This window comes from Sycon ciliatum, chromosome 3, assembly GCF_964019385.1.
Source record: "Sycon ciliatum chromosome 3, ocSycCili1.1, whole genome shotgun sequence".
Taxonomy (NCBI): Eukaryota; Metazoa; Porifera; class Calcarea; order Leucosolenida; family Sycettidae; genus Sycon; species Sycon ciliatum.
In genome coordinates this window covers 18,026,828-18,040,875 of record NC_088645.1, presented here as the reverse complement: position 1 = coordinate 18,040,875, position 14,048 = coordinate 18,026,828, and the positions used below count along the sequence as shown (strand labels likewise).

General features: G+C 46.4%; 3 protein-coding genes across 3 annotated transcripts; 1 reads left to right on the top strand and 2 right to left on the bottom strand.

Annotated features, from left to right (window-relative positions):
• The first annotated feature begins 3,010 nt into the window (after nt 1–3,010).
• Nucleotides 3,011–5,549, top strand: LOC135811634 (uncharacterized). Its single transcript, XM_065324864.1, has 3 exons — nt 3,011–3,732; nt 4,253–4,333; nt 4,590–5,549. The coding sequence occupies exons 1-3, from the start codon at nt 3,219–3,221 to the stop codon at nt 5,168–5,170; spliced, it is 1,176 nt and encodes a 391-aa protein (XP_065180936.1). The 5' UTR covers nt 3,011–3,218; the 3' UTR covers nt 5,171–5,549.
• Nucleotides 5,550–5,903: 354 nt separating this feature from the next.
• LOC135811635 (uncharacterized) lies at nt 5,904–7,919 on the bottom strand. Its single transcript, XM_065324865.1, has 2 exons — nt 7,334–7,919; nt 5,904–6,663 (listed from the first exon to the last, which is right to left on the bottom strand). The coding sequence occupies exons 1-2, from the start codon at nt 7,845–7,847 to the stop codon at nt 6,134–6,136; spliced, it is 1,044 nt and encodes a 347-aa protein (XP_065180937.1). The 5' UTR covers nt 7,848–7,919; the 3' UTR covers nt 5,904–6,133.
• A 541-nt stretch (nt 7,920–8,460) lies between these two features.
• LOC135812516 (uncharacterized) lies at nt 8,461–10,867 on the bottom strand. Its single transcript, XM_065325849.1, has 2 exons — nt 10,122–10,867; nt 8,461–9,629 (listed from the first exon to the last, which is right to left on the bottom strand). The coding sequence occupies exons 1-2, from the start codon at nt 10,666–10,668 to the stop codon at nt 8,788–8,790; spliced, it is 1,389 nt and encodes a 462-aa protein (XP_065181921.1). The 5' UTR covers nt 10,669–10,867; the 3' UTR covers nt 8,461–8,787.
• Between the last annotated feature and the right edge of the window lie 3,181 nt (nt 10,868–14,048).

The window sequence follows — 14,048 nt, the reverse complement described above, 5'->3', positions numbered from 1 at the left end:
ACAAATTCGGCGAAATACCTCACCCACACCGATAGGTCTAACTCCAGGATTAGTGTTAAGCGCAATGAGCCGGCAAGCAACATAGGATATCAAAGACCCTTCCGGTAATTGGATTGTACATAATCATACCCGTAAAAATGGCTATGGCATCACAACTCGGTCAATGCACCCTTATAGCACGTACACATTCTGCGCCAAGCGCCAGAGTCCAAACCAGACGGTCCCGCCAATCAACGTACCGCCAAGGCTGTTTTCTTTATCAAGTCAATATTAATACCGCCATAGTAAATTTCATTCACATGGCCCGGTGGTCCGGGAAAGCAACACATCCAGACTAGGCACAGCAGGCGCAGGTTGTTTCTGACGCAGGATATCGCCAACCACGCAATCAGTGCCACCCACGGGCACCACATCATCCATAGCAAGAACCGGCGTATCAGACTGCTCCTTCTCACTTCTCGCATACGCACGGCTGCCGTAACTCCGCCCTCTTCCATAAGTTTAAAAACCCGGCGTGGTTGATTATGATCAAAACGACCCCCATGACCAGTCCTACCCGTTAAGCCGCGCTGAATCGTATCGCCGTCATCGAGGAGCTCCGTAAGATTTCCATCTTTCCATAACCCAAGACGACGCTCCAAGTGTTTGCCGCAATCCTTGGCTGCAGTGGCACGCCCTACGCGTTGTAGTAATAAAGAGGGTAACATGAAGAGTCTATACAAGGAAGCAATATCCACTCCCTGAGATACATGTATATTGAATTTTCGTAGTTCCGTAATGAGCACCCGAACAAACGTCTTGCCCTAGGCCCCATTAGGCGGATCAAAGAGGTTTTGTGGCCAACCAATAAACTTGTTATTGGCGCGGATGACAGTATCGGATGGTTTGACTGGAGGGTGTTACTCCGTCAGGGGCGTTGAGACGGGTGCATTACCCGAAACCTTTGGCAGGGCCTTCTATATGTGTTAAGTCAGCACCCCATAGGCTTCCAGAAATATTAAACATCCGGCAAAGGGCATCCACTGTCATTTTTGTGTGGTTTGCAGGAATCGGTCAACATCCTGGGCGAAACCGATACAGAGGCGCGGACGAGATTTTCGGGTGGTACACCTGAAGGGTGTTCCCCAACAGGGGGCGTCGAGACAGGTGCATTAGCCGACCCCTTAGCAGGGTCTTCACGATGCGGTAAGTCAACACGCAGAGGCTGGCAGGAACATTCAACGCTAGTCAAGGCGAAGCCACTGCCAAGTAGCTCATGTGGCGCGCAAGAATCGGTCCATAACCTAGGGGAAACTGATACAGAACCCGTCCGTGAAGATGGTGCTTCACCATCTGGGCGCGCACCTCTTACACTGGGGATAGGAACGGCGAAGGTGGAAGAAGCCATCCCCGAGCGCCCACCGGGCGGCTTCGGAGCAGAAGACGGAAGCCCCAACACGGACATCAGCCCGCGTAACGTTAGGGATCTCATCACCGGCATCAGGCTCAACAGGCGCCAGGCAGCCACGAATAGATGCCGTACAAGTGTTATTAGTGTTACTATTTGTATCGGCACTACATGTAGCGGGACTAGTGGTTTGCCAAACCCTCGTGTCCGGCACATTAGTTTGAAATCTCGACTTTCTGGATCCGGGAATGCGGTTGGCACAGTGCCCTTCCCGACCGGGGTAACAGTCAAAACACGGATTGCCGCTTGAGGCACACACGCAGCGAACGCATGTGCCCCCTTCCGCACAGTCACAACAAACCTTTGTGGATTACCAATTGATGCAACTACCAAGAGCGATGCGCACATCCCTTACAGAGGAGAAGTAATGACCCTGCCAAACGCACTGTAGAGCCTTTGGAATGACCAAAACAGCTGATAGAAGAAAATTATTTACGGTCAAACTCTACGTGTGTTCGCAAGCCTAGTTGAAGCCGCAAGCCACTGAGATCGAGAAAGAAGCAGTGTGACGAAGGCACTAATCTCGTGGTAGTTTGCCAAACTAAAGATAAATTTGATTTGATTTGAAGTAACCGTGGTGAAGAATTTGCAAAGAGTGCTGAATTGTAATGCTGGTATCAGTATTACGGAGCGAGCGGCATTGAAACCCTACACGCTGTCGACCGCCACTACAGCCGACCACGCCGCACTGCCACTTACACATGCAAGGCCAAGGAGCTGCCCTGCACGCAAACAAATGTAATGATAATGTTGAGCAGCGGCGAAAGAACGGCGCAGAGCGTAGTGATATTTTTCTGTGTATTTTGGTAAGGCGAGCGGCAATGAATTCCGATCCACTGTCGCTGACTACCGCTGCCGACCGATGCTGCCTATTGGCTCAATGGAAAGTGATACACTGCAATAACGATAATTATTGATTTGTCACCGGGCTTGTTGGATATGGCCCAAGAAATAATACTATGTATACGGAAATATGTATCCAGTCTAACGAGAAGTGGAAACAGGCGCGTGAAGTCAACTTAAGCCCGAATGGAAGGGATCAACAAGAAAGATGCAGTCCAGGTCCAATGCGAAAGGAGACCTAAAAAGTCTTTCTCGAACGCCTAGCCGATAATTATTATGCTGCAAGCAGCCACGGCCAAGCAATTCAAGCAAGGTCTCGCTTCAGCAGCTCGCCAGCAACCAAAGCCCAAACCAGAGGTCAAAGCCAGAGCTCAAAACGGAGCCCAAAACGGAGCCCAAGTCAGACCTCAAAAAAACCCGAAACCGACCCTGAGCTCGTTGTGCGCAGTCTTGATTGGACTGACTGTTCCGTTGCCTTCAAAGATTACGGCGTCACTGTGTCAGATCTGCAAATAGCAACACAGCTATACGAAGAAATCGGATTTGGTTAGTTTCCGACCTTTTTGCATGTGCAGTATGTGCATACAACTCCAACGTCCTAGGTGTTGCAAGAGTTCACGAATACATGGGAAGAGAGCACTGCAACATCGCATAATAATTACACACTCACATACATGTACTCATAAACATACATGCCTGTACATGAGCACACGAATACACACGCATCAGATACATAACTTGTGGAATCATTATTCTCCTACGGGCTCTTAGGCAACTTGAGTGTAGGCAACGGACTTACCAATGTCTGAGGTACTCCTTCACGGTAAGCGGATTGTTAATGGCTCCGTGAGTTTGTTACGGACAACTCGCTTTCAAACTCCTAGCTACGCTACTTTTCCACATTCCAGTTCCTCTTCGACTTTTGAAAATGATGAAAATGAGATTCGTGACCTTCACCCCGTTCATTATTGCTTCACTGGTCATGGATATCTCTGGTGTTAAGTTACCCAGTAACTGCATCCCTAGAAGTATTGAAAGCTGCACCGAGTATCATTATAATGGCTTAGATCGGTACAAATGTGTTGTGCCTACTCGCGACCATACGCACTCGAGAGATGGAAATGGATTACAACCAGTGGCAGCCTTTCAGTTTGGCCGCAACTGTTCAATAATGATTGCTGATCTGACTTTGGGTCATCGGGGAGCATGCGACATCAGGGTTTCACAAAGTCGGCAAGACGATGTAGCTGCAGAAGAGAGGGTATTGTATAATATACCTCTTGATAGAAGCCAACAGAAGATTGTCAGTTCTCGAGTCCTTGATATTTCACTACATCCAGGCACAGTTCTGAAGATCGAAGTGTTCTCCGCTCCACCTGCGAGGTCCTGTCACCTAGAGAGGATTGGTCGAGGCAAATCCTCTGTCAGCTTCGTACTTGAAGGTAGGTTGACGTATGTGTAGACCGCTGTAGTAATGTTGCTGGTTGCTTCTATTGTGTATTCACCCGATACACAAGCATCTCTGCCTAGTCGCTGGCTAGATTTTCAAGGAGAGCTGAAAAATGTGCAGAGTTTACACGCAGCATTTTGGCACTGAAATACCACGAGAAGATTTTGAAAATGGTGTCGATGTACTCAAACTGCCCGACACAACAGTCAACATACATCCCCACCAGTCTCTCGGTGAGATGATTTCATTACTACTGATTTCATAACGGCAACGAATTGCTTTGCGACATTACATAGTCTAAGATGGTCAACAATTCTCGAATGAAATGATACACTTGACTGGAATATTTTGTCGTCAACATTCTATGGTGGATATCGGAGATAACTTCTATCAGTACTTCTTACTGATACATGTGCTGGTGATATTTCCCAGCAGCCTGCAACAAGCCTTTTCTGCATTTAGTAGTATCAATTATTACACACTGCGTTTCCTGTGAACCGATCAATTTTCAGATGTGAACGAATGCAGTTCTTCGCCTTGCAATGCGTGTGTCAATACGTTCGGATCGTACTCGTGTCAACCTAATTTCAACAGTAAGTGAAGGAACTGTGTTCGGCCCTGCAGTCTCCTGCACAACCTCCATTGCATGGTCATGTATCAGAGGAGTATGAATTGATTACCAGTATACTTGACGTCCATTTTCCTGGAGTGGCATGCACTTTGCCAGCATATATGACATTGTATATTCCTGATTGGAGTCTTGTTCGGACTGGAATGGAGACCCAAGGGTAAATTTGTAAGAAATAGAAAAGGGACCAAGAAGTAGTCTTATTTGCTTTCTTTCTGCAGCATTCCCCAAATGGAATCTCACTACACTACCTCCCGTATCGTCCGCCTCTCGGGAATGGTTCATCTCCTCTTCACAACACGCAGAAGGTACGAAGCCTACTTCTGGAGCAGCGGACAGGCACGACTCCGTGGCCATCGCCTTGTCCGTTGGCTTTGGCCTCATTCTGCTAATCTTCATCAGCCACAGAGTGATTAGGTATGGTATGTGCCGTTGCAGGCATCCTCTACTCGACCGACTGTCCAAGCGGATGCGAGCTCGTTCCGCCAAACAACAGAACCCACCACCTGCCTCCAGTATCCCATTGGCAGAGCAGGCGGCTGGAGACCACCTCACTGATGGTCAGTGCTGGGGAGAGCGTCCTGCGTATGATAGACTAACGCGAATCAATGCGATACACAGTGGACTAGAGACACTTTCTCGCACAGTGCTAAGTACAAGAAAAGCGTCACCATCGTCATGCAATATACTGGTACCATTGACAGGTGCAGGAGACTCCCATCAAGTGCCAACACGACCACTGAACTCGCAGCATTCACGAGACTACTCTAAGAGATACAGTGAAATCAAGGATGTTGTTTGAATAGATCAGAATAATTACGAGGATATTGACGAGGCCTATAGTATTGAGCAATTATCAATCGGAGACGCAACTTCCCATGCGTGCAACACCTCTACAGCCAAGCCTCAACTACCGGATGAGTATGCCAATGCGCAGCTGGTCTCACGCCAAGCCTACAACCCACCCTGTGTGTCATCTGATCGCCCTCTCAGTTACTTGAGACCTTCTGATGTGTAAACGGCAATCCATCCTTGTATCGGAATGCCTATCTAAACATTGAGAACACGCTTGGCTGAATTCAACCAGCCCAATAATTTAAAAGACTTTTAAAAACACATCACCGATAATTCAGATCATCAACAATGATACCCAAACTCTTCATTTTGTCTCATTCATTCGTATTCTACAGTCTACAAAGGCCACACTGTAAGTGCTATGAATAATATTTGCGGGAAATGAGTCACGCAACATGTACGCTAACCTGTGAGTTAGGCAGTATTCGTAACATGGTTACTTTGGTATTTTCACATCATAATACTAACAATGAATAACTATTAGCCAGCTAACTATGTTGGCCATCTAACAACACAAGACTTTGAAGTGATTGGCCTCTGCTATTGCCTTTACTGCATGGACCTGCAATATGCTTGCAATGCACTAAAAACTGGATGATGCTGTGTTCTAAAGTTGTTGGTTTATAAATCTGTTGATAAATCATTTTTCATTTTGTGGACGCAAACGGGAACCTAGACAAATTATAGCCATTACGAGATTAACGCACACAAGAACAGGGTGGGGAAGATAACATGTGTATGGAAGGGGGTAAAATACTCAAAATACATCTACATGTACATGTAGGTGGGCCATGAGGCTCCTATCACTTCTTCGGATAACTGCTGCTGTCGAATGTAGAAGAAATAATAATACATATCATCGTACATATATTTCGCCTATCTCAAGTTTTTACAATACATCCACGTAATGTTAGCCTGTCTCTTTTTTTCGTGGGACGTGATCGCCCTCTGACACCTCATAGTGGTGATTAGATGCCTTCATGGTGTAGTAGTACCCACTATCATGAGCAACAGTGCCACAATCACGGTTACTTGCCATGGGCGTGTATTCGCCATCCTGTACGCATGTGTTAACTGTCTGCTGCTGTGCCTGCACGTGTTGAGACTGGACAGCGCTCACGTGGTATGGCTGTACATCATAGTGGTTGTCTTGATCGCAGTGATTACTGGTACACCGGTTAGTATTCACATAGCGCATGGCATTGGCCGGCTGCTTTCTGTCCTTTGTATCTCGTTTACGACGTTTCAGTGCATAACATGCTGTACAGATGATGATAGCAATAGTGATAATTCCAGCTAGCGACGCAGCTACGATGATAATCAATAGTGATCGTTGTGTATCCTGCATAGCCGTTGTTCCGAGTTCAGATGATCTTGTAGTGGGTGAGGCTCGATATTCCCGAGACAATGTGGTCAGTGGTTGCGATGTTGAATTGACACCTGCAACAATTGAGGAAAAGGCCAAAGTAAACTTTCTGTTTTCTAAACATGTAGTACGGACAACAATACTTGGGTTTAGCATATTGTCATAGTTCTTTTCCGGTTTTTTAGATTTGTCTCATTCCACAATTTTCTTACATCGCATTCACATTTCATGAAATGGACGCATCTATCGTATCCACCATCACGATTTGATAGCTCTAACAATGACGATACACATTTGAACTTCCAGTACCGCGAAGATAGCTACGAGTGGGTAACCAAACAGTACTATCTCAGTGTTTTGAAAGCCCAGATAAACCCTTCCGTGCCATGAAACATGAAAATATTATGTTCGGGGTGAATCTCTTTTCACGACAGACTTCTTAGAGTGGTGGCTTAACGACGGGTAAGGACGCAGGCATGTGCCACTCACTCCGACATTAACTCTTGCCCACTGTACCCAAAATCTCGTGCAATGTACACGCACACGGGGATAGCAAACTATCATAATGGACAATAATCCTATTACAGGGTTATACATGTACGACTGGCGAAGGTTATAGCATGAGCAATTGCTCGTAACTGTTATGCCTTGGTTTTATCACAAGGGTATTGACCGAGTAAAGTATGATAGAGGAGCATGTGCTTGTGAAATCTACATGTATAATGTACAATGTCATGTACTCACCTACTAACATAACAGCGACACGCGGTTCACCCAGCCCATTGGACTCGATTTGACAGTAATCCCTGGCATTTGTGCGACGCACATCCACACGAACACCATCCTCGGACACGAAGCGAATTTTCTCTTTAATCTGGAGTTGCTTTTCACCCGATGATGAATTGGTGTATGCGACCAGGCTCCGCATATGCTGAGTCCCAAATTTCATCTCTGTCAGCGTAACGTTAATAGTGCAGGTCCCCACGTACCATACGCGTACCTTAGATAATTGTAACGGACACCCTTCGTAGAACTGATACAGAACAGAGTACTCCAGCCCGTAAGAAATAGCCCAAGTGGATTGCGACACTTTGGTGCGAAACACATAGAACGTGTCTTCGTTGCTGCTATACTTGCGATTCAGAAGCTGTTCGTGTGGATAACAATGCTCAGATATGAATGTCCTGTTGTTACCCCAGCACACAGTAGAGACAGCCAGCAATACCATCACATTTATGCACAACATTCTGCAGACCATGGCTGACTGAAATTGTCCAACACACTTTTACATTGCAAACGTACAACTGTACAGAAAGATTCCGACTGAAGTTCTATTTGTCTCTTTTTGATAGTGCTGCGAGTGGTAAACCCATACAATGTTGTTTACAAGATGGGCAGTCTTTCCATCTCCCAGCAGTCAAGTACATGTAGTTGAACGCAATGGGATAAGAGGTGTAGAGCTCAGTGAACTTGAACCTTCGATACATGTCGCGTAATACAGTGCTTTCCTTAACCCTGAGCACCATCTGACAGCATGAAGCGCCGCTGGACGCCCACACATGTTTCCTCAACACATTCACAGATCAGTTACATGTATATGTAGTCACATTGCAGAATATTGTCCTGCAGCGCCACACGAAATCAAAGCAACGTCACGAGGAAGGGATCAGGCTACAGGAAATCACGCGTCATAGTGGCAATAATAATTGTTTTAACAATACAGTGTTTAACTACAGTGATGACAATATCATAGTTCTCCACATTGTGAATATCGCAGCACACTGTACTTGGGACGGTGTGACCCATCTAGACTAAGTACATGTAGATGTATAATTCTGCTAAGAAAAAGCATCTACTACAGAACTAGAGGATCTTGTGCTATTCAAAACTTCAACGATCAAAAGTCAAACGTATTGTAGATACTGCTCGGGAATAATCTACACAGTACAATACTCTGCCGTATAGTATTCAATACACACAATTGAGAGGATCGAAAGCGTGTCCGCTGTAACTCTGAGTTTCACGGTTTTAACTGATCATCAGACAGCAACTTGACTACAATTTTCAGAAGATATGATTGATATGTACTTTGTCTTCAATATCATAAATTTATATTCTATCTATGGCTAATATACGGCTATGATACGTTTGGATTAACACCGATGCAGTTCAATATGACATTGTATAGCGGCTGGATATTATCGGTCATTGATGGTTTCCAATTCGTAGTACAATGCATCGTGTTTGGGTTGTGGCAGCGTGGGGGGAAGTTCGCTCACAGCGTCGATTGGGCAAGCATAGTCAAAATCCGGTCCAACAATTGCCTCCGAATTGGTCTGTATATCTTGTCGCCCATTCCTGAATTCTATAGGTAGTTCATACCCCTGTAGATCGGTAAGGGTGGACAGAGTGCGTGTACGGCTCTTTCCCGCTCCGCTAATGGGCAAAGAGGTTGTAGAGGAGCCCGCAGACGAGAGGTGATTGTATTCGTACAGATTAGCAGCTCCATCCCGATCTCTTCCGCTCCTGGCTGTGGTGACGTCACCTGCATGGTGGCTCTCCTCTCCGACAGTACAATACTCTGCTGTATAGTACTCAATGACTTCATACTGATCCGTACCATTTTTTGCAGGACTGTGATCAGAATTGTGTGCAGGCGCGGCCACTGGCATGTGCTTCACTGCGGTGTTTCTAGCCGATTCCGCTGTGAACGTGTTCGCTTGCAGGCGCGGGGGTTTCTTTCCCTGGTGGCGCCGTACAAGAATCACACTGATGATTATGGCGATGAAAATGGCAAAGCCAACAACGAAGCCAACCACTGCCATGAGAGTTGTGGAGGTGGAGGACTGCTTGCCAGTGCTAGTGTTGGCTAGGACAGTGCTGGGGCCATCTGTTGTTCCGAGCAGAGCAGCGCTGGAAGTCATAACTGCATCCGAGATCTGTGCTCCATTGACATTGGTATCGTGACTTGCATCTGATGCGTCTGCTACCTCAGGACTGTATATTGGAAAAGGACTTAGCGGCGCGCTTGAGCGAATGCCTGAACAGGGCGCAAGGAACAGAAGAAACAAAACTGTCTCAAAACCTGAACTTACTTGTCTGTGTGAGCTTCCCCGGAGAATGCCCCATGCACGCAGTGTGCTGAGAGTGCTAAATACCGCTGAAGCAAAGCGTATCAAAAAGACCTCTGTTGGAGCTTAGCTCCAAATCAGCACACCGTCTACTAGTAGCGCTATCATTTTTTTCTGACTTTGCTGAAATGATTCAACCAAGTTTCGCAGATTTCCAGCTAGCTCGCTTAATATCGCAGGTACAATGTAGCTACGTACATGGACAAATTTCACCATGGGCACATTGATGACTTAGACGCTATGCATGCAACCATGATGTTCTAAGCACTAATACTGACCTACATGTATGAAAATTGTAGAACACACGTAGTAGTTTGTGGAGCAAAACATTCATTACAGAGAATGGGCGTTGGCCCAATCCAGGAATGCAATGCCAATGATCAGTTCAGCTACCTATTTACCTGCGGCTAGAAGGGAGATGTTCAACTTCATTGCGCTGTTGTGGTTATAAACATACTGGACTTCGCACGGCTGTGATTGCTCATTCGACTCTGTATCGCTCTGGTATACTTTCACGATCAATATATCACCTTGAGCTGCGAGTACACCGCTTCCATTTACTGCAACGGTCTTCTCGGTGCAATTGGAACTGCAGCGTAGATGGAGTTTAGACTTGAAAAAGTTACTATCTTCAGACTCGATACCTTGCTTTTTCAAGCGGTGGAAAGATACATTGACTTGGCAATTGCCCCTACTTCCAAGATAGAATTTCAGACGGTAAAGCCGGCATGATCCAAGATCGAAGGTGAAATTGATGATTTCTGCTGGTTTGCCAACAGGCTTGTACAGAGACTGTGTATCCGACGCAAAGTCCACTTTAGTGAATAACACATCACTGGAATCTATTTCTGTCTGGCGCGTTCCTATGATTGAACACGAAGCCGAACTTTGATACACTACGAAATTCCATACCAACAGAAACAAACTGAACAAGCGCAAGTCCGTCATTTCCTTTCCTGGCCGGAGAAACTTGCAAGCCGACAAGTAAACCGCTGAGACTGGTCAACCGAGAACTATCACTTGCTTCATCTCTGGAACACAGACTAGATACAATTATGCACCTCACAGAATGTCCTTTGGCGCGAACGGTTTAGCACAGACCAGGCACAGACACAGGCATAGACCAGCTGTGAAATCCAGGAGTAGAATGGAGACTGGCGTACAGGAATATGCGAACGAACGAACCACAACGCTGGGTGCTAGGTTATACAGCAGGCGGAATTGCAATATTCAGCAGTGTGCGTATATACATGTAGGTCCACTTGGCATCCTGTCTTCACATCCGCCATCTGGCTGGCGTGTGCGATGCCCGCTCAACACAGGGTGAATTGAAGTGCTAAAGCTCACTGTTTGCGCTCCGCTTCGGGAAATATCGGAACCCAGAGTTGTACCTCTCAAGCCAGGACAACTGATACAGGTATAATTATGTATTGTGTTGTACCTTCCTGTAGCTACATGTACATCATAGTACATGTACAGTACTGGCAACTGAAATCCGACCCCCCGAGCGGTGCGCTCACATCGCAAAGACCCGAAATAGAGGCCGCTAGAAAGTGAACGCGCCGCTCTGGGGGTCGGATTTCAGTTGTCAGCACTGTATAATTATACATTATACATTATACTTCGAAGTACAAACTCGGAGGGAGTTGTGGTTGCTCGTGAGAGTGCTCAATACACCAAGGTGCAGAGCCTAGTACACACACTTGAGAGGGACATCGCCTCCCTCAGAAGAACATGTGGTCGCATGAGCCTAGGCCTAAAGTGTATTCTTTTTTTGGGCCTATTTTTGCACCCCATCAACCAACTCACGCATTTTTACAATTACACTATCAGCCCGGATCATCCATTCGCGCTGTGATCTAAGCTTGCAGCCTATATCAATCTTATCTTCTGAAAATTGTAGTCAAGTTGCTGTCTGATGATCGGTTAAAACCGTGAAACTCAGAGTTATACTTCGAAGTACATGTACATGTACATGTACATAATGATGCACACATACGTTGAGACCTAACAAAGCCGAAACAGCTAGCTACCGCTTGCCAGGAGATAGAGTACAATGCAATGTATGCCATGATATGCACTCACGTATGTGGTTATTTTACTAACAAACACAGCCCTACAAAAATATAACGGTAAGCGGACATTAGAGAAACGGACATTAGAGAAACGGACATTAGAGAAACGGACATTAGAGAAACGGACATTAGAGAAACGGACATTAGAGAAACGGACATTAGAGAAACGGACATAAGCGAAACGGACATTAGAGAAACGGACATTAGAGAAACGGACATTAGAGAAACGGACATTAGAGAAACGGACATTAGAGAAACGGACATTAGAGAAACGGACATTAGAGAAACGGACATTAGAGAAACGGACATTAGAGAAACGGACATTAGAGAAACGGACATTAGAGAAACGGACATTAGAGAAATGGACATTAGAGAAACGGACATTAGAGAAACGGACATTAGAGAAACGGACATTAGAGAAACGGACTTTAGAGAAACGGACATTAGGGAAACGGACATTAGAGAAACGGACATGAGAGAAACGGACATCAGAGAATAGAAAAAAGAAGGGAAGTAGCCTAGTAGGGTGGTGTGCTGGGAGGGGGGAGGGAGGGGGGAGGGAGGGGGAGGAGGGGAGGAGGGGGAGGAGGGGGGAGGGGGAGGGGAGGGGGGAGGGAGGGGGAGGGAGGGGGAGGGAGGGGGAGGAGGGGGAGGGGGAGGGGGAGGGGGGAGGGGGAGGGGGAGGGGGGAGGGAGGGGGAGGAGGGGGGAGGAGGGGGGAGGGGGGAGGGGGGAGGGAGGGGGGGGGGGGAAGGGGAAGGGGCTGGCGGAAGCTCATCTACTCGTCACAAATAATTGACTGTGATGGATGATCCCAGGATGACTTGGTATCATTTTGTACTGCAATAACATTGTTCCATCGGGAAAGGGAAAATGAACACGAGAAATACAATACATGTACAAGTGCAGAACAAGGAGATATTGCGTATACACGTAGGTGCAACGGAGTGTCTGTTTTGGTGAATCTGTAGGATGTCCACTGACCTTCGTCTCAGCAGAACCATGCCACGAAAACAACAACAATTGGAAGGAAAATGACATAAGTCTGTATACGTAACGGCGGCCCGGATCAGAAGATGTGGATCAAAAAAGAGGGAAGGAAGAATATTAGAAAATAAAAATGCGTCGTCTGAAGTGGTGAGTTGCACAAAATCCAGCCCCGGGAGGGGGGGATCATCAGATATTCTTCTTTATATACTCCGAGGCGCAAAAGGCTTGAAGGCACGTACATGTCTTCATTGAAGTCAACAGCCACACATTTTCTCACATTACGTCTTGCTAGTTTCCTTCCTGCTTCTTCTCCCTGGTAATATTTGTGCTTGGAGAGCGATCAGAGGTTGGAGCCTCAGTCTCCTTAGTAATGCACCATGTGTTCAGTTTGGGACACATCATTATGATTGCTTAAGTTGGTTAGTTTCTTATCCCGATTATCTGTAGTACACCGTAGGTGGACGGGAAGGCAGCAATCACCAGGGAGGTGAAGAAGGCGAAAAGGCTTCTATCGACGTCAGGAGAGTGAAATTAATCGAAGAAGCATTCTTGTTACAATTAGACAGTGAGATAAAATACATGTGTTTATGTAAAATTATACGCTTAATATCACGGTACAATAACTTTCTTGGAGACAGGAATCTTATCACTGAAAGAAAAACTACAAATCACAAGCTATTCTTCACCATAATCAATAAGTTGATTGTTCCAACTAGGAACACACGCGTCTTGCCGAACTTGACACTTAACTGACTCACGACTGCCATCCGGAGCACACGAGGAGCGCGCCGCACTTTCCACTCGGCAAACCTGCAAGAAAGCACCACTCCCTGCTCAATACACAGTGTTTCGGGGAATTCACCCCTCATCAGTTGAGCTTGAGTAGGCTGAGGAAGATTGTGCCTGAAAACACCACTTATATACTGCTCTCCAGGCCAAACCATCACCAGGGATACAAACTTACAGAGACGCTTTGTTTCCAGCGCGACAAACACCTCGTGTAGCTCCAGGTAGCAGCGTGAGTCAGAGTCGATCATGGAGTTGGGATAAACAGACGTTGAGAGCCAGTATAGCTATTCGCAACGCTGTCACCTCCAACAACTAGTCGCACGTCCGCGTGAGGGACATCAACTCTCTAAGTCTCATCAATAAGGATTCCGAAATTCATGAACCAGGTTTCGGGCATTCTCTTAAAATGAAATACAGGCAGCCAGAACCAATGAAACATAGGGGTAAGTAGCATCACAAGGGTGATAAGCATTAC

What these genes read in the sequence shown, in the direction of transcription:
- LOC135811634 (XM_065324864.1), top strand. Translation starts at nt 3,219, where the DNA reads ATGATGAAAATGAGATTCGTGACCTTCACCCCGTTCATTATTGCTTCA. An exon ending in TGTCAGCTTCGTACTTGAAG is followed by an intron (nt 3,733 to 4,252) that starts GTAGGTTGACGT and finishes ATCAATTTTCAG; the next exon opens with ATGTGAACGAATGCAGTTCT. An exon ending in GTGTCAACCTAATTTCAACA is followed by an intron (nt 4,334 to 4,589) that starts GTAAGTGAAGGA and finishes TTCTTTCTGCAG; the next exon opens with CATTCCCCAAATGGAATCTC.
- LOC135811635 (XM_065324865.1), bottom strand. Translation starts at nt 7,847, where the DNA reads ATGGTCTGCAGAATGTTGTGCATAAATGTGATGGTATTGCTGGCTGTC. An exon ending in TGTCGCTGTTATGTTAGTAG is followed by an intron (nt 6,664 to 7,333) that starts GTGAGTACATGA and finishes CAATTGTTGCAG; the next exon opens with GTGTCAATTCAACATCGCAA.
- LOC135812516 (XM_065325849.1), bottom strand. Translation starts at nt 10,668, where the DNA reads ATGACGGACTTGCGCTTGTTCAGTTTGTTTCTGTTGGTATGGAATTTC. An exon ending in CATCTCCCTTCTAGCCGCAG is followed by an intron (nt 9,630 to 10,121) that starts GTAAATAGGTAG and finishes CGCCCTGTTCAG; the next exon opens with GCATTCGCTCAAGCGCGCCG.